The 17,514-nt window shown below is 50.9% G+C and overlaps 1 protein-coding gene and 1 long non-coding RNA gene across 3 annotated transcripts in view; one reads left to right on the top strand and one right to left on the bottom strand.

Moving 5' to 3' along the window:
• The first annotated feature begins 804 nt into the window (after nucleotides 1-804).
• On the top strand, nucleotides 805-13,090 carry MFSD2A (MFSD2 lysolipid transporter A, lysophospholipid). Of its 2 annotated transcripts, none has more exons than XM_072974691.1 (14): nucleotides 805-1,088; nucleotides 2,499-2,627; nucleotides 4,081-4,205; nucleotides 8,229-8,352; nucleotides 8,488-8,566; nucleotides 8,925-9,082; nucleotides 9,549-9,639; nucleotides 9,758-9,879; nucleotides 10,101-10,184; nucleotides 10,695-10,778; nucleotides 10,875-10,987; nucleotides 11,410-11,553; nucleotides 11,654-11,830; nucleotides 12,633-13,090. In XM_072974691.1, exons 1-14 carry the CDS (start codon nucleotides 987-989, stop codon nucleotides 12,694-12,696), a joined length of 1,596 nt encoding a protein of 531 aa, XP_072830792.1. In that variant the 5' UTR covers nucleotides 805-986; the 3' UTR covers nucleotides 12,697-13,090. The 2 variants fall into 2 exon arrangements, with proteins under 2 accessions (XP_072830792.1, XP_072830791.1); XM_072974690.1 differs by having other exon boundaries at nucleotides 2,496-2,627.
• Nucleotides 13,091-16,036: 2,946 nt separating this feature from the next.
• LOC140700699 (uncharacterized) overlaps nucleotides 16,037-17,514 on the bottom strand; it is a 40,343-nt gene continuing 38,865 nt past the window's right edge. The window contains exon 3 of the long non-coding RNA XR_012079252.1: nucleotides 16,037-16,590. This is a non-coding gene — a long non-coding RNA (uncharacterized lncRNA). The remainder of the gene's footprint in view (nucleotides 16,591-17,514) is intronic.

The raw sequence follows: 17,514 nt of genomic DNA, 5'->3' as shown, positions 1-17,514 counted from the left end.
GAGGAGACAGGTTTAGTCTGGTAATTTTTGCTGACAGGGATAAAGCGGGGCTGTAGAGAAGATGTTGAAATGGGGCAAAATCTTTCAGGCCTGGCTTGGCCACACGACAGCTGTTTCATTTCTCTGAGTTTCCCTTCCCTCTGCTGTAAAATGGGGGTAATAATAGCACCACCCTCGCACGGTGGTGATGAGGGCTGAATGAGACCATGTCAAGTCTGGAGGAAGCGCTCCATTAAACGCTGCTGTTATCATCACTGTGCGCTAGTGGCTGTGGTCCCGACTCCTCTCAACAACTTGGGAGCTTCCTGCTGGATTGGGTAGTGACTGCCTGGCCTCATCATTCTCGGGAAGAGGAAACAGTCCGTCTTAGGGAAGGAGAGAGGAGCATCGGTTAGGAAAGTGCTAGCGCTACATCCTCCAGGTTTGGAGTGGAGAGAGACTCGATCTGAATCCAGATTTTAAAGGGGCAGTGGGCTTCTGAGCCCCTAACTTTCCTAGACCTGGGGGTCAGAAGTCATCGGGTAGGTCCAACTACAGGGAGAACCCACTCTGGGGTACCTTGGGCAGGTCAGTTTTAGCCTTGGAACTCAGTTTCCTCGTGCGTGTCAGGTGGGTCTCCCAGCCTTCCCCCTGGGATGCGAGGAGCACGAGCAGCCGGATGCAGCTAGAGAAAGTGGCTCCGTGGCACAAGCTGCTGAAAGGGTTGGGTAGGCGGGCTCCAGGATTGGCTGGCGGCGGAGTGGGGCTCCGGATTGGCCGGATCAGAGAGGGCAGGGCCCAACCTTTAAGAGGCATGATGGTGTGTGCAGAGGAGTGTGAGCATTGCTTCTCCGCCAGCCGGCTTTTCTAGTACTCGGTGACCGTGGCGGCGGCGGCGGCGGCTAAAAGGCGAGCCCTGGGTGAGCGAAAGCCCGCGGAACAGAGGAGCATCGCGGAGCAGAGAAGCATCCCAGCCTCCTGATCCCAGGCGGCGTGGCCCAAGGGTCATGGCCAAAGGAGAGGGAGCCGAGAGCGGCTCCGCCGCGGGGCTGCTGCCGGCGAGCATACTCCAAGCCGGCGAACGCCCGGCCCAGGTGAAGGTGATGAAGGTGAGGGCCCGGCACACCGGGTAGAGGACCAGGGGTGGGGAGTAGGCTGAGATGGGGGCGTCGAGGGGTAGACCTGGTTCTGGGAAACCTTGGGCTTGCCGGGAACAGGTAGGCCGAGAGGCAGGAGAGGGCCCGGGGGTGCCCTGGGGGCAGGGGGTGATGGAGAAGCTTTGTAGCCAGAGGCCCTCGTTTTGCCCACTTCCCTCAGCATCTCTGGGGAGCGGCCCCGCCGGCAGCTCCACGCAGTACCCCGCTCTGCCTAGCCGGTTTCCTTTCCTCTGAAACAAGCCGCTAAAGTTTGCTACCCTTCTAGGGCAGAGAAACCCCAGAAATCTAAGAAACTCTCTTGGTTCTCCATCTCTCATCCCCTACCTCCTACCCCCACATGCCTCCGCGTGTTTCCCAACTCTGCTGTGAGGCCGCTCAAGTTCATTCATAAGAACAAGGCTCTGCTCTTAAAGGAGCCGCATTCCGCAAGCGTTTGTGTGTGTGTGTGGGTATTGGCCCACGTGCAGCGCTCTGCGTGTCTTGACCTTCCGTCCCATCCCCAGACGTAATGAAGGACCAAATGAAATCAGGCGGCCCCGGGGAGGAAACACAGGCAGTTTTTTATGGGCAGTTACTGCCTTTTCCTTTTAATTTTATTAACCCACTTTTGGAAGGAGCTTGGGTAAGCAATTACGTTGCTACCATGTATGAGTAATCTCTGCTGTCCCTGGGCAACTTTAATCTCCCCAGTGCCCCACCCAGAGAGGGCCCAGCCCTGAACCTAGAGGCCTTTTCCTCCTCTCTCCAAAATCCCCTGGGAACTGGGGGAGGGGCACAGGGAGAGGGAGGGTAGGACAGCTCCTGGGTTTGCCTGAAGGTCTGGCTGCCTCCAGGGGCCAAGGAGGTTCTGGGACAGATGGAAGGAACAGCTGTGCCTACAGCCAGCTGAGCCAGGCCCTTACAGATCTCTAGAGCCCTCACTCAGTGGGCAGGTGGGCTCTGGCCTCTGAACCAGTGCAGGTTCTGGGGCTTAGGCTTAGGCAGCTCTTGGCAGTAAGAGGATTTTCAGGTTGTGGCAGTTGGTACCAGGTGGGGACAGGTCCACTGCTGGAACGTGGTCCCCCTCCAACTTGGAAAGAAATGTGGCTGAGGTCTTGGGGGGAGTTGTTAAAGGATGATGCCTGATAAGGATCTGAGGCGGGGTAGCCTAGGTGCTACTTCCTTAGTATGGATTCCCCTTTCCCAGGTTGCTAAGAACAGAGAGTACCTTTCTTTTGGGAGATGGGAACTCCCTGGGTGGGAACAGGGCAAGGCAGACTTGTTGAGGGTTGGCTGGAGGGATGGTCCTGCCTCTGGAAACTTCTAGGATGGAGGTCAGGATCATGAATCTCTTTTCATTCTTTTTCCTCTTATTCCCAGAAGGAACCAAAGAAGAAACAACAGTTGTCCGTGTGCAACAAGATTTGCTATGCAGTTGGGGGGGCCCCCTACCAGGTGACGGGATGTGCCCTGGGGTTCTTCCTGCAGATCTACCTGTTGGATGTAGCTCAGGTGAGTGGGCTGAGCCCCTCAGGGCTCCTCCAGCAATCCCAAGGTGGGAAAGACTAGGGACTCCCGGATAGTATCATTTCATTTTCCCCATCTGTGAAATGGGACTGGGAATCCCACTTTACTGCCTCTCAGAGTCACAGTGGATAAGAAAAAAGAAGACTTTGGGAAGTATCCAGAAGGAGAGTCTCTCTGCCCCAGGAGTCTTAGCTGGCAAATCAGGCAGGTCCTCCTTGCCTAGCAAGAGAAACAGAGCCTGGAGGGGTAGACGATGGTGTGAGAGAGAATGAGGCCCGCTGTAGACCAGGCCATTCTTAGAAGAGGCTGGCACACCATGTCCCCGGCTGGACAGTGGTCAGCTGGCTTGGCTCAGGGGTTGGTAGTTGTTGCAAGGCTTGTGGATGACGTGCATTCCACTTTCACCTGAAAAAGAGGCATGTCAGTGGGCAGAGGCGCCCTCAAGTGCTGGTCTAAGTTAAGGTACCTCAGGATACAGGGTCTTTGACCCGGACAGGTACTTAGGGTGAAGCATGGCTCCTCTGTACTTTGCAAAGCCTTGACCAGCAGCCTGGCATCCCAAGAATTCACCTTGTCTGGTGGGAGACTAGGAGGCTGAACAGCCATGGCTTTCAGGGCTCATGCACTGGCTGTCTTTTGTATGTAGCATCTGACTTTGCAAGCAAGCCATCTTAGTTGTATTCATTTATAAGTGGGGAACCCTAAGCCCCAGAAAGGAAAAATGACTTCATTCAAGCAGCATGTGTTTGAGCAACTCCCATGGGTTGGGGTGCAAATATGAGGAACCTGCTATCAAAGTATAAGACTCTTGAGTGTTAGAGTTAGAAAAGTCAGACTGGGGAAACCGCAGTGTGGGAGAGAGCCTCCAGCTTCCTGGAGCAATAGCAATAGTAGAGCCTTGATGGATTAAGAGGAGCCTGGAGAAGCTGTCTATTCAGATCTAGAACATTTGTGGGGAAGGGGATAGCTTGAGTGTGTGGTGATAGTGACAGGCCACTTTTTCAAAGCATCTGTGGATTGCTTTTTCCACATTCAACATAGGGCTTGATCCTGTAAGATAAGGCTCATAACTCCCATTATATAGTTGGGGAAATTAAGGCCCACTGTGGTAACCCAACAAGTGCTATTTCTGATATTTCTGGTGGCTGGGGGCTCCAGGCTGTGAGAGGGAGGTAAGGAAATGAATTCTGGATTCATTCTCATTGGTGGCAGATCTGGGAAAAGTTTCTAAGGAGGCGCACAATACTACTGCTATTGGAGAACTGGTATTGTCATTATTAACAAGGCAAGTGATGATGTTTAAGGCCTGGGTGGAAGCAGCATAGAGTCCCAGTGGCCTGGCTGAGATGGGGTGGGGAGCTTTACTTTTGCCCATCAGTGATGGCTGAGGTGGGGTAGAAGGATGAGGGGGTCATCTTTTGCCTGTTTCCTATTCCAGGTGGACCCTTTCTCTGCCTCCATCATCCTATTTGTGGGCCGTGCTTGGGATGCCATCACAGACCCGCTGGTGGGCTTCTGCATTAGCAAATCTCCCTGGACTCGCCTAGGCCGCCTCATGCCCTGGTGAGTAGAAGAGGCTCCTTGGAGGTAGCAGAAGGCCGGGCTTCCGGCATATCTACTACACCTTGGTCCTTTCATCTGGCTTGTCACAGGCTGTGGGGGGTGAGAAGGAAATGATACAAAAACCTGAGTGCCGAAACCCCGGCTGAGGCCTCAGCTGCCCCTGGCATGGGCACTGGAACCCCTGCCAGTTCATAGCCAGGCTGGCCAAGTTGCTAGACTGATCAGCTTCCCCGGGCCCAGGTCCCATGACTCCCCAGGGATTCATTTCCCTCCCATGAAGGTGGAATTCTAACTGCTTCCACTCCATCGCTTCTCAGAGTAGCTGAGGTAGTCCTGCAAGGTGGTTGAGAGGTTATACACTCTGGAGCCAGCCTGCCTCAGCTTGAATACCAGCTTTACCACTTAGAGCTGTACAACCTTGGGCAAGTCACTTAACACCTCTAAGCCTCAAGTTCCTTCATCTGCAAAATGGGGATAGTAATTATGCCTATCTCACAGGGTTGTGGGGAGGACTAAGTTTTTTAAAAATACGTAATGTATAGAGCAGTGCCTGGCACACATTAAGTGATGGATAATTTGGCCCCTCAGCAGAGTGGCTCCTGATGCTGGGGCAAGGGTACGAGGTGAAGCCTCTGGCTCCTCGGACCATGTGAACCACCTTTACTCTAAGTACAAATCCGATACTACTCAGCCTCAGGCTATGAGGGGAGGTTGGGGGAGGTGGTGCCGCAGATCAGACAGTAAAGGCAGGCACGTGGGACAGGCTGACAGGCCCTGAGCTCTGGTTCCCTCCAGGACATCCTGCTTGGTGGTTAGGGGGGAACATACCCCTTTCATCTCCAGCCCATCCAGGCTCAAATGGGCGCCTTCCTGCCCCAGGGGCGCCCATACCTGGTCTCCGGCCTTGAAGGCCTTCAAAGCTCTTCCCGCAGTCCATGCCGCCCTCCCACCCCCCCACCCCGCCTACGGCTTCCTTTCCCACGAGGCCCCCCTCCCACTGAAATCCCGCCAGCCCCTGGCAAAGGCCCAGGTTGCCGCCTTTGATCCAAGCTTCAGGGCCCTGGGGACAGGAGAGCCTTCCTTACCTGGGTAGGCTGCTTGGGGCTCCCAGTGAGTCTGGGTCTTATACCCACCCCTTGGCAGCTAGTAGGGGAGGGGCTCCACTGTCACATCTCCTCATGAGGCACAGCCAATGGCAGGCAGCGGCTCAGGCCAGCCCAATGCAGCAGCAGCCAGGGTTACTTTCAGTCACTTTCGGTTCCTAAGCATGGCTGCTTGGCAGCCTTCAAGAAGAGTACGGACTGTTTGAGGAAGACTGGCTAAAGGCACATTTATTCCCTGAGGATTTGGGAGGGGTGGGGTGGGGCAGGGAGGGAGAGCAGAGGAGGTCCTCCTTGTGAGAGGTAGGGTCTGAGGACACCTCACCTGGGCAGGTGTGGCAGCCAGCTTGGTGAAGAGGGCCTTTCAGGCTAGTTTCTGATTTTAGCACTGATTATGTATGTACATGTCCTCGCCCATCTGGGTGGTAACCCCTAGTGACACCTCCCAGGTGGTGCCCCCAGCTCTGTCTTTTATCAGGGGGCTAAGGGGCTGCCATGTGGTGTATGTGACCCACCTTCCCATCCAGTTAGGACCCTGGCCCCTCCTCAGGCCTGGGACTCGACACCCCTTCTCCTCTCAGTGTAGGAAGAGGCTGGGCCTTTCAGGATTCATGAGCTCAGGCCCACTCCTGCAAAGCCTCAGACCAGCCCCTGCCTTCTACCAGCATTGAAATCCTTTTCAAACCAGGGAGACTTTGACAGACATGGAGTTCCCAAGGCCGCCAATGAGAGGCAGGGTGTCAGTGGGGTCACTTGGGAGATGCACCTCAGGTCTGATTCCCAGGCCAGTGCAGCTCCCTGAACTCTGCCCCTGGGCTTCCCTGGTGTGATCATCACAGCCAACGCTTGCTGTGTCTCAGGCACCATTCTACATTTTAATATCCACTATTTACGTCTCAAAACTGCTTCAACCCTACGAAATAGAACCAAGGTCCTTACAATGACCTGCAGGGCCCTCCACGACCTGGTATTTCATTTCCTCTCCAGCCCCATTTCCTAATTCCGTCTCCCATACTCATTCCACTCCTGCCCCACTGGTCTCCTTGCTGTTGCCCAGACCTGCCGGGCCATCTCCCACCTTTGCCCTCACTGTTCCGTTTGCCCCGCATGCTCTTGCCCCAGACATCTGCAAGGCCAACTCCTCCTCATTCAAATCTAGGCACAGATGCCGCCTCAATGAGGGCTACCCTGGCCACTTAGTTGGGAATTGTACCCCCATACCCCTAATTGCCTTTAGCTGCTTTATTTCTTTCCTCCACAGCAACGTAATCATATTTTAATACATTACATAGCTTTTTTGGTGTGTGGTAAAATACACTATTTAAACATTTAAAAATGTGCTGTTTTAGCCTTTTTCAAGTGTACAGTTCAGTTGCATTCAATATAGTCACATTGTTCTGCCACCATCTCCAGATCTTTTTTTTTTAAGATTTTCAGAATAAGTTTATTTTTATAACATAGAAATACAGGTGAAAGTAAAGGAAGAACTCTAATTTTTTCTAACCTTTGTTCTCTTTTGCTTATTATTATTTTTTTAATTTTGAAATGGACACATCCCTTTAGTTTTGCAGTGACTTTTTAAAAAGTCCTCAATTTGCTCAGGCCCCAAAGTCTGAGATTTTTTTTTAACATTTTTTATTGATTTATAATCATTTTACAATGTTGTGTCAAATTCCAGTGTTCAGTACAATTTTTCAGTCATACATGGACATATACACACTCATTGTCACATTTTTTTCTCTGTGAGCTATAACGTTTTGTGTATATTTCCCTGTGCTATACAGTATAATCTTGTTTATCTATTCTACAATTTTGAAATCCCAGTCTATCCCTTCCCACCCTCCGCACCCCCCCCCCAGATCTTTTTGTTTTTCCCAAACTGAAACTCTACTTATTAAACACTAACCTCATTCCTCCCTGCCCCCACAGCCCCTGGCCGCCGACTACTTTCTATCTATGAATTTGATTCATCTAAGTGGGATCTTACCATATTCGTCCTTTTGTATCTGGCTTATTGCACTTAGCGTAGTATCTTCAAGGTTTATCTATGTTGTAACAGGTGTCAGAAGTTCATTCCTAAGACTGGATTTTTATTTATCTATTTATCTATCTATATATCTTTATTTGTGTTTTTTTTTGTTTGCCAATTAGAATGTAAATTCCCCAAGGGCAATGACTTGTTTTGTTCAGTCATTAGAATTGCGCTCAGCCCAGAGTTGGCACTAGAATATTTCTTGAGTAAATGTTGACGGTAAAGTAGCTTCTAGTACTATGTGCACTTTACAGAGGAGAAAATGTCTCAGAGAAGTTAAATAACTTGCCCAAGACCAAGTTATTTATAGTTATAGCTGAAAGTGTGGCTTCTTTTAACCACAGCTCTCTGCTGGTTTTCATATTGATGCCATGAAATTGGACCACCCAAAGATCTAACTAGGATGGTGTAGGACTCACACGTGGGGAGGCAGGCATTTGCCCCTCCGTCCCTCTCATAGTTATTTCACTAGGCCCAGCCCTCCTCCATGGCTTCTCCAGAAGGGACACCTTGCCCTGAAGTTGGCCTCCCCAACCCCTGCGTGTGTGCGTGCATGGGTGAGAACCCCACCAGTGGGGTTGTTCCTCCTCCCCTGTCTCGACCTCCATTCTCAGCCCCCAAGCCCATAGGAAGCCCCTGCTTCCTGCTATAGGCAAAGCTCAGGGTCTGACCTTATACTCCATGCTCAGGATTGTGGCCCAGGGGCCCTGTCTCAGTCTGCTCTTCTGGGCTTGGCCATTAGTCTCTTCCCTGAAACCCAGGGGTGGGTGGATCCAGGGGGAGGAATTTCCTCCCTGGTGGGCACCCTGTGGGGCTGCAGAGCAGTCCAGACTGGGTCCAGGTCTTGGGGTTTTGGCATCCAGCCCCAACTCAGACCCTCCCCTTCCTCAGGATCATCTTCTCCACCCCACTGGCCATCACTGCTTACTTCCTCATCTGGTTCGTGCCTGACTTCCAACAGGGCCAGGCCCTGTGGTACTTGCTTTTCTACTGCCTCTTTGAGACACTGGTCACGGTGAGTGTGGGCATGTCCACTGGGTGTCTCTGGGGGCAGAGGTGAGGGCAGTCCCTGGGGCCTTCGGGGTTGGTGCCCAAAGCCACATCTCTTTGTCCATCATCTGACTGGCCGAGGGCCTCTCTTCCATGCCAGTGTTTCCACGTTCCCTACTCAGCTCTCACCATGTTCATCAGCACAGAGCAGAGTGAGCGGGATTCTGCCACCGCGTATCGTAAGTCACCCCAGCCACTGATCCCACCCACCCGGGACTCAGGGTCCTGGATTCCCTGACCCTCCTATCATGTTTCTTCCCATGTGGGCCCAGCTCTCTGCTTTTGGGAATAGGTGTGAGACCATCTTAAAAATAACTCAATCCCCTTATTGCTCTGAGACCAGAGAGGTGCAGGGACCAGGCAGAGGTCACACAGCAAGGCCACGAGTTTAGACCAAGGTGCCATCTGCCTCACCACTCTGTCTGGAGCTGCAACCATCACCTGGGTCTACAGATGGGCTTCTGTCTATCTGACCTTCCTCCCTGGGGGCCCACAAGCCATGTGGCCCCTCCAAAGGACTTTCTTTTCCCTGCTTAGGGATGACAGTGGAGGTATTAGGCACAGTGCTGGGCACCGCAATCCAGGGGCAGATTGTGGGCCAAGCAGATACGCCTTGTCTCCAGGACCCCAATGCTTCTACAGCAACCTTGGAAGGTGCCAATCACACGCATAGCACCACCTCACTCAAAGAAACGGTGAGGCCCGGGCAGGGCAGGGATCTGGGGAGATGAAGAATGATGGGGTGGTTTGCAGTTATACTGAAAGTAGTAATAATGGCTAGTGTTTATAAATGTTGGGCATTTGATAGGCAAAGTGTTAATTATGCCCCCTTGGCAGATAAGGAAACTGAAGCACATAGAGGCTAAATAATTTGTCCAGGGTAATTGAGCTAGTGAATTGCAGAAACTAGATTTGGGGAGATTTGAACTGTGGGCTCTCAGACTCCACAGCCTGGTTTCTTACTTAATTAACCTGTTCATCTGGACTTTGTCCAGCCTTGGGAAGCAACAGCCAGGCTGGGCTGATTTTCCCATTTCACAGATGGAGACAGTGAGGCCCCCAGAGAAGAAGGGACTGGTCCAAGGTCATTTAGTAGAGCTGCTGGGAGTTGGGATGAGATCAGACTGACCGTCCTCTCTGTCACCTTTACCCTATTTGTAGCAAAACGCATACCTGCTGGCAGCAGGGGTCATTGCCTCCATCTATGTCATCTGCGCCATCATCCTGATCCTGGGCGTGCGGGAGCAGAGAGGTAAGGGGTCCCCGGGAGGGGTGCAGGCCCCAGAATGGGATGGTTTTGTCCCTTTGCTTGGAACTCAGGCTCTGGGAGGGGCCTCTGCTCTTACCTCACTGTTCCCTCTGGCCCCCAGAACCCTACGAGACTCAGCAGGCCAAGCCAATGTCCTTTTTTCGGGGCCTCCGGTTGGTCATGACCCATGGCCCGTACATCAAGCTTATTGCTGGCTTCCTCTTCACCTCCTTGGCTTTCATGGTGAGTGGGGCCCTGATGTGCTCAGCCTGATGGGTGGGGGTGCGATGGGAGTGGGGTGGGCTCCGGACTCAAGATGTGACAAAGTGTAAGGGACAGGTGGGATGGAATGAGGGTGGGTTGAGCAGAGGTCCTTGGAGCACGGGGAGTTCCTTGGGGAGGCTCAGCTCCGTCATCACCTCTTTCCTTGCCTTTCTTTGCCACTACGCTGCCCTGACCCCCAGCTGGTAGAGGGGAACTTCGCCCTATTTTGCACCTACACCTTGGGCTTCCGCAACGAATTCCAGAATCTGCTCCTGGCCATCATGGTGCGTGTGGGACCCCGAGGGTAGCTGAAGTGGCTTAGGCTGTGAGGTGGTTCTTTAGATAGCCAGAGGATGTTTCCCAGACTGGCCCAAAGTCATGAGGGATGAGGGAAGCTTCTTAGAACATTTGGATCTGATCTATAGTTGCTTAGATAGGACTGTGAAAGAAAGGTATCTTAAAGTCCAATTTTATGTCAATTATATCTCAGTATCATGGGGGAGAAAAAAGAAAGGGTTTGGGTTAGATGTTCACGGAGAGAGTATAACAAAAGCAAAGGTGTGAAGGTCAAGAACTTTGGAGATCCATGCTCAGAGAAGGCAGGAGATGAGATTGGAACTCGCTGTCAGCTCCCCTGGAAAGCTGTCAGGGGTGTCTGTGAATATCCCCACTGCCCAGATAACGGCATCTGGCTGCTCTCGGGCAAGGCTGGAAGCCCCTTTGGGGTCTTGGAAAGGGCAGGAGGGTTTCCATGGCTCTAACTCACTTCCCTCACCCCCTTTCCCCATCCACAGCTCTCAGCCACAGTCACCATTCCCATCTGGCAGTGGTTCCTAACCCGGTTTGGCAAGAAGATGGCTGTGTACATTGGGATCTCAGTGAGTGGGGGCTGAAGGGATAGGACCTGGGCTGGCTCGAGGGTTACTGATGGGAGCCTTCCAACTGACTCATCTTTGTGTACCTGCTCTGCTAAGTCAGCAGTGCCATTTCTCATCTTGGTGGCTCTCATGGAGAGTAACCTGATCGTCACATATGTGGTAGCTGTGGCAGCCGGCATCAGTGTAGCAGCCGCCTTTTTACTACCCTGGTAAGTATAAAGAGGCCCCCGGCTTCTCCAGCACCCCACCCCCAAGTTCTGAAGCTCCTTGGGGATAATCCTGTGGGGGCTACTGCAGGCCATTCTATGGGTCCAGGTTGGGGGTGGGGCAGGTCTTCCCAGGACAGTTGTACAGGTTGTGCACTGCACAAGAAAACCTAGTCAGTAGGGGAAATACGGTCTCAAATCTAGCCTGCACCCTACTTTCCCAGCTGAGCAACTAGACTTGAGGCTGCTTCATCTTGGAGGAAGAGGCCTTTTTTTATTCCCATCAAGCAGCCATCTCATTGAACTTTGTGCCGTGGGACCTCAGACTCCCAGAGAACCACTCCTGAGAGAGGCATCATGTGGGCGAGTGGGGGCCTGGGGTTGCTAGGTGGGAGGGTCCTCATGGCTGCCACCACTCTGTACAGGTCCATGCTGCCGGATGTCATTGATGACTTCCACTTAAAGCAGCCCCACATCCACGGGACTGAGCCCATCTTCTTCTCCTTCTACGTCTTCTTCACCAAGTTTGCCTCCGGAGTCTCTCTGGGCATCTCCACTCTCAGTCTGGAGTGAGTAGGGTAGGGGGCTGAGCAAGACTGGCTGGTGCTGGGTGGGGCCAGATCTCAGGTGCCCCATCCTCACCACTTCCTTACCCACTGGGTCCCACAGCTTCACTGGGTACCAGACCCGTGCCTGCTCCCAGCCAGAACGTGTCAAGTTTACGCTGAAGATGCTCGTGACCATGGCTCCCATAGTCCTCATCCTGCTAGGCCTGCTGCTGTTCAAGCTGTACCCCATCGACGAGGAGAAACGGCGGCAGAACAAGAAGGCCCTGCAGGCTCTGAGGTATGAGTAGGGAGGAGACAGGGAGGTGGAAAAGGGGGTACCACCAGTCTAAGCCTTTGTTTCATGTCTCCTGGGACCAAGCCCAGATTTGGCTCCTGCCCATCTTCCCTTGATGGCTCTTCCTCTACCCTCTCCTTTCCCGCTGCTGATTCATTAGCACGGGAGCTGACATTTTTTGAACACTTAGCTGCGCACCAGGAGCTGTGCTCAGTGGTTTGACATTTATTCATTCAACAAATACTTATTGGAAGCCCACATGCCAGGCATCGCTCTAGGGAATGAAACAAAAATCCCTGCCCTCAAGAAGTTTTACATTTTGGGGGATGTACTCATGATTTCCCCATGTCCTTCCAACAACCCTGGGTGTCAGAGATCCCTGTGATTCCCACTCGGCAGTTAAAGATACAGGCTTCACCTGGAAGAGGGACTGGCCCAGCTGATAAGGGCTAGAGCTGGGGTTTGAGCCCTGGTATTCTGACTCCAGAGCTCACTCCCCTGGCGGGCGAGACCTCAGGTGTGGCTTGAGACCTGCCTTTTGGGAGACCAGAGGGCAGGGTGGACTGAGTCACACCAGCGCATCAGCCTGCCCAGGCCAAGGTGCAGGACTAGGGCTTGGGGTGCCTGGTGGGCAGCAAGAACAGCAAATCGAATTTTCTGAGCTGAGTGAGAGTGAGCAAACTGTCCGTGTCCTCTGATTTAGACTAGCCTGGCAGCCAGCTTAGACTGAAGAGCCAAGAGCCCACGAAGAGCAAGCAGGTGGGTAAGGATGCTTCCTCTAACCCATCTCCTCTGGCTCTTGCAGGGAAGAGGCCAGCAGCTCGGGCTGCTCTGAAACAGACTCCACAGAGCTGGCCAGCATCCTTTAGGGCCTGCTGGGTGGTCCGAAGCCACCACGCCCAGGGCCTGAGTCACCAGGCCATAGGAGGAATCCAGGCTTGCTCACCTGCTCACTGAACAGCTGGTCTCCAGATGCCAGGAGGGAAGCCAAAGACTTGAGAGTAGGTGACCCAGGACACCTCTTGTGCCCATCGTGGGGCGGGTCGTTCAGACAGCAGGCTGCCTTCCCCTGCCCGCCCAGGGGCCAAGCCCAGAGACTGCGACTGTGAATATGCCAAGGACTGACCGGGCCTAGCCCGGAACACTAATGTAGAAACGTTTTATACAGAAACTAATTAATGACCATGTACATAGCAATGTGTGTGTATGTATATGTCTGTGAGCTATTAATGTTATTAATTTTCATAAAAGCTGGAAAACGGAGCTGCCTGTCTCTGTCTTTGGTTTTGGCTACTCCCTGAGCCCTTCTGGGTTAAGACTCAGATAGAAGAAGCAGTCAGCCGTGGGGGCCCTACGTGGGGAGACGGTATCTGCAGGTGCGGTAACACCTAACATTTACTACGGACCTATCTGTACCGGGCACAGTGCGGAAGCTTTCCTCTGTCTTTCCTGGTGTTCTCACTTGATCCTGGAAACCGTCTTGCTGGGTCAGGACTTGTCCCCATTTTAAAGATGAGGAAACTGCCCCAGTATTGAGGGGGACTTGGCTAAACTCACATGGCCAAAGAGTGACCTAAGTGGAAAGCCATCCCAGGTCTGTGAGACTCCAGGCTACAACCACCACCTTCTGCTTCCCTGTGTCTGAGAATGAGCAGTTTGCTCTGCCCAGACCCTTGTGCTGTTTTCTGCCCTGTGCGTGCCTAAGCACGTGCAGCTGGCTGTGCTGGGGCAGACTGTGTGACTGAGGCCCTGAAGGGTCTCCAGAGACCTGGGATTCTTTCTCCACAGCTGTTGATGACAAGGGTGGAAGGCCAGAATGTGCCCACTGGGTATATATACATCGAGAAGTGGGATCTCACTACTGGTGGCAGGGGAGGAGAGTGGTGGGGGAAGCCTACTGTGTAGTATTTGCCTATTCCCATGGTGTAAATATTCCCATTGTAGCCAATTTCAAGTTACCAACAGTTGTGCAATACTGTAAAATTCTTCATAATTTTATAATGGGCTCTTGCAAGCTGGTAGGAGCTGTCCTAGCGAGTCATTGGGTTGTACACACTTAGGCCAAGCTCCAAAAATCAAGAAATTAATGCTGGCAGGATCAGAGACTACCCGTCCAAACTCTTTTTTTATAGATGGATAAATGAAGCGCACAGAAGAGACATGCTTAAGACTATTTAGGCTTGGTTTTTACTTTGATTTTGGAGGCTCCAGTTGTGGGGTGGGGAGGAGGGGGCTTCATTTTTTTTTTTTTTTTGAAGTTCTGCCGAGCCACTCTTATACACATGTAAAGTATTACTAACAGACACTTACACAAGCTTAATATCAATTAGTCCTCATAACTTTCCCCTGAGGTAGATACATTATTATTCCCACTTCCGTACTGGGAACTGAGGCACAGAGAAGTAAATTGTCCAAGGTCACCAGAGAAGCTGATATTTGAATCCAGGCTATCTGGCTATAGGGCCTGTGTTCTTATCATTGCTTTAGGTTGTTATGTGACAATAGTTTTGCCACCACCAAGCCAAGTCCAGCTGCCTTTTGAGCTGCCCTCAGGGTCAGAGGCTGCCTGGGCAGGGCAAGAGCTGTGGGCTCTGGTTGTAGCTGGAGCATTCAAGGGTAATGCTTGCAGAGGCCCACTCACACCTCCTTTCTCCCTCCACTCCAATCAGTAACCACCAAATACCATCTTTAAAACATTTACTCTTAATTTCCTGAACTACCCAAGCTTACTTCTTTCCCGTCCCCGCGATTACTTCTCAGGTCTTGTTTTCTCTCACCTGGATGATTATATCACTGTCCTCACTGGCTGCTGTCTGATTTGATCCCATCAGATTTGATTCCTTCTGCAAGCTAGCCAAGATAACAGAGTAGCTCTCCTGTTTAGAAACTTCGAGTCTGTTGTCTTCAGGAGGAAGTCCAAGATCCCTGCTGACTTCTCCAGCCCTAGATTTAGATGCAGCCCTTTTTGCAGGCCACCTGCCTGACCCTGGAATACACCGCTGTCCCCTGGTCCACCTGGAAGACACTGGTCCAGTGTGTCCATGCTTCTGGAAAGCTATTCCCGACCTCTGCATCTTTGGGGCAGCTCTAGGAATCCATGCCTTCCTCATCATAATCACCTCCAAAGAACCCAGAACCAGGCATGGAGGGGAGGAGTGAGGTGTGTGGAGCTGAATGAATGAACTAAGGCCAGAGAGGGCTTTGTCAGCCAGACTCAGCTCCCACTGACCCCACTATGAGACTTCCTTGGTCTCAGTTTCTCCAACCATACAATGGGGATTTGGGATTGAATACACTTGCCTCTCTCCGGTTTCATGGTCATGGGAAATTGCTCTCCTCAAACACCCCTTGCTGACTTTTGGAGGGATGGTTTTGGGATGGGATAGGTGGAGGAAGTCGGAGTGCAACCTGGGATCCCAGAGACCCCTTGAGTCATTGGCTGTTCTGGCTCCCTTCTGGACAGCTCATACCTTCCTGTTCTTTGGGAGATGTGCCATCTTGACTTCCTAGAGGATCTACACTTGGATCCAGCAACACTGCAACAAACCCTGCTTCTCCCTCTTCACTGTCCTATTGCCCTCAGCCAGGCCAACCACACATCGCTCCGCTGGACCCCTTTAATGACCAGGTGTGGCTTTGGCTCCACCTGCTGGACGGAAAGGGAAACACCTGACATTGCAAAGAAGAAACTCCAGATCTGTCACTTGACTGGCTCTAGGACCACAGCTATCCATTTATGCAACAGGTATTTATAATGGGCCTACTAAGTGTCATGCATTGGCTAGGCTCTGAGAATTGGTGAATAAAAGAGAGTTTACATTCTTAGTGGGGACCAATGACAAATAAATGGACGCGTACATAAGATAATTTCAGATTGCAATAAGCACCATGAAAGAAATAAACAGAGTGCTGCAATAGAACTGGTATGGAGGTTATTTTAAATCAGGTGCTCAGGAAAGAACGTTCCAAAAAAGTGATGTTTGAATTGAATTACAGAAGAAGAGACATAGCCAGACATTTGAAGAGCTTGGGGGGAAGCATTGCAAGTAGAGGAGACAGCTAGCATAAACACCCCGAGGTAGGAAAGACCCTGGTGTCTCTGAAATAAAACAGTGCAGCCAGAGAGTGGTGAAGGAGAGGGTAGGTGGTGTGAGACGAGTTTGGAGAGGTCTACGGGAACCAGATCACCCAGGGCCTTGCAGCCCACAGTGAGAGTTTCAATTTTATTTTGAGAACAGCAAAAGCCATTGAAGAGATTTAAACAAAAAGTCATTTACATTTTTTTAAAAAGCAAAGGCAGAGGCAGATGGCACAGGGCTTTGTGAGTCATGTTAAGCATTTTGGTCTTTACCCGAAGAGCAGACAAAAGCCATTGACAAGTTTTGAGTAAGGGAACCATATGATAGATCAAGAGTCTAGAAAGACTGTCATCTGCTTTATGGAGAAAGGACTGAAGGGGAGTGAAAGTGGAAGTAGAATGACTAACGAAGAGACTACCGTTACAGTGTTCCCAAGTAATGAAAAGTGCTCAACAGAGGTAGTGGCAGGGAAAACGGAAAGGAGACAGCTTTGGCAGCTGGTTGGCCTGTATAATTGACAGAGAGGGTGAGAGAGGGAGAAGGAGGAAGAGAAATGAAAGTGACGCCTCTATTTCTAACTTAAGAAGCAGAGCGTTACCTCTATTCAGTAATAGAGGGTGCGCTGGAGGAGGAGCAAACTTGGGGGACAGAACAATTCATTTGTCACCGGTTTGTATCATTTTCCTATTAAAAAAAAAGAAGAAATCACACTTAGAAATTCCACTAAATCAGAAACAAAAATGCACACTGTCACTACTATCACTATACAACCTTTCATTTGGAAATATTAGCCAATGCAGCTAGATAAAACATAAAAATTGGGAAGGAGTAGGTAAGATTAACTTTATTTGTCAATGATGTTTGAATTCCAAGAGAATCCAAGTGAATTAACTGAAAAACTACTATAAACAAGAAAATTCAGTAAGGAAATGGGTATAAAATTGACACACCAAAATCAATATACACAAACCTTTATATACACAAACTGAAATCATTTAAGACTGCATCGTTCAACAAGATAACCACTACCACATGTGGTGATTTGAATTTCAACGTAAAATAATTAAAATTAAATAAAATAAAATTCAGTTTCTCAATCATACTGGTCCCATTTTAAGATCTCAATAGCTATGCGTGCTTCATGCTACTGTATTCGTGTAATTATAGAACATATCCATCACTGCAGAAAGTTCTGTCGTCCAGTGCTGAGTTAAAAGATATGGTGAAAGAGAAGATCACATTTACGAGAGCAACAAAATGCGTAGGAATAGGAACGAAATAGTTCTTGGCCAAACCACGTGACTTATCGGGTCACTGTCACCTGTCTGGACCTCTCTGCATTTTAGGTCATGGGTAAAGCCTTATCTCTTTGGGACTCTTCCCTGACTCTTTCAGGCTGAGTCAGAGGCTCCCCCAGGACCCCCCAGTACAACATACAGTTGATCCTCATTATTTGCAGATTCCATATTTGCAAATTTCCCTACTTGCTAAAATTTATTTGTAACCCCAACAAGGGAGGCAGGAGAGCGGAGAAAAAGAAGCAGCAATGACAGAGGTGGTAGAAAGCCGGAGAAGGTTGAGGACTGGGTGTTTTAGACAAGATCTAGG

Source organism: Vicugna pacos, chromosome 13, assembly GCF_048564905.1.
Source record: "Vicugna pacos chromosome 13, VicPac4, whole genome shotgun sequence".
In the NCBI taxonomy this organism is placed as follows: domain Eukaryota; kingdom Metazoa; phylum Chordata; class Mammalia; order Artiodactyla; family Camelidae; genus Vicugna; species Vicugna pacos.
Note: the sequence above shows the minus strand (reverse complement) of the source record. Positions and strands in the feature narration are given on the sequence as shown.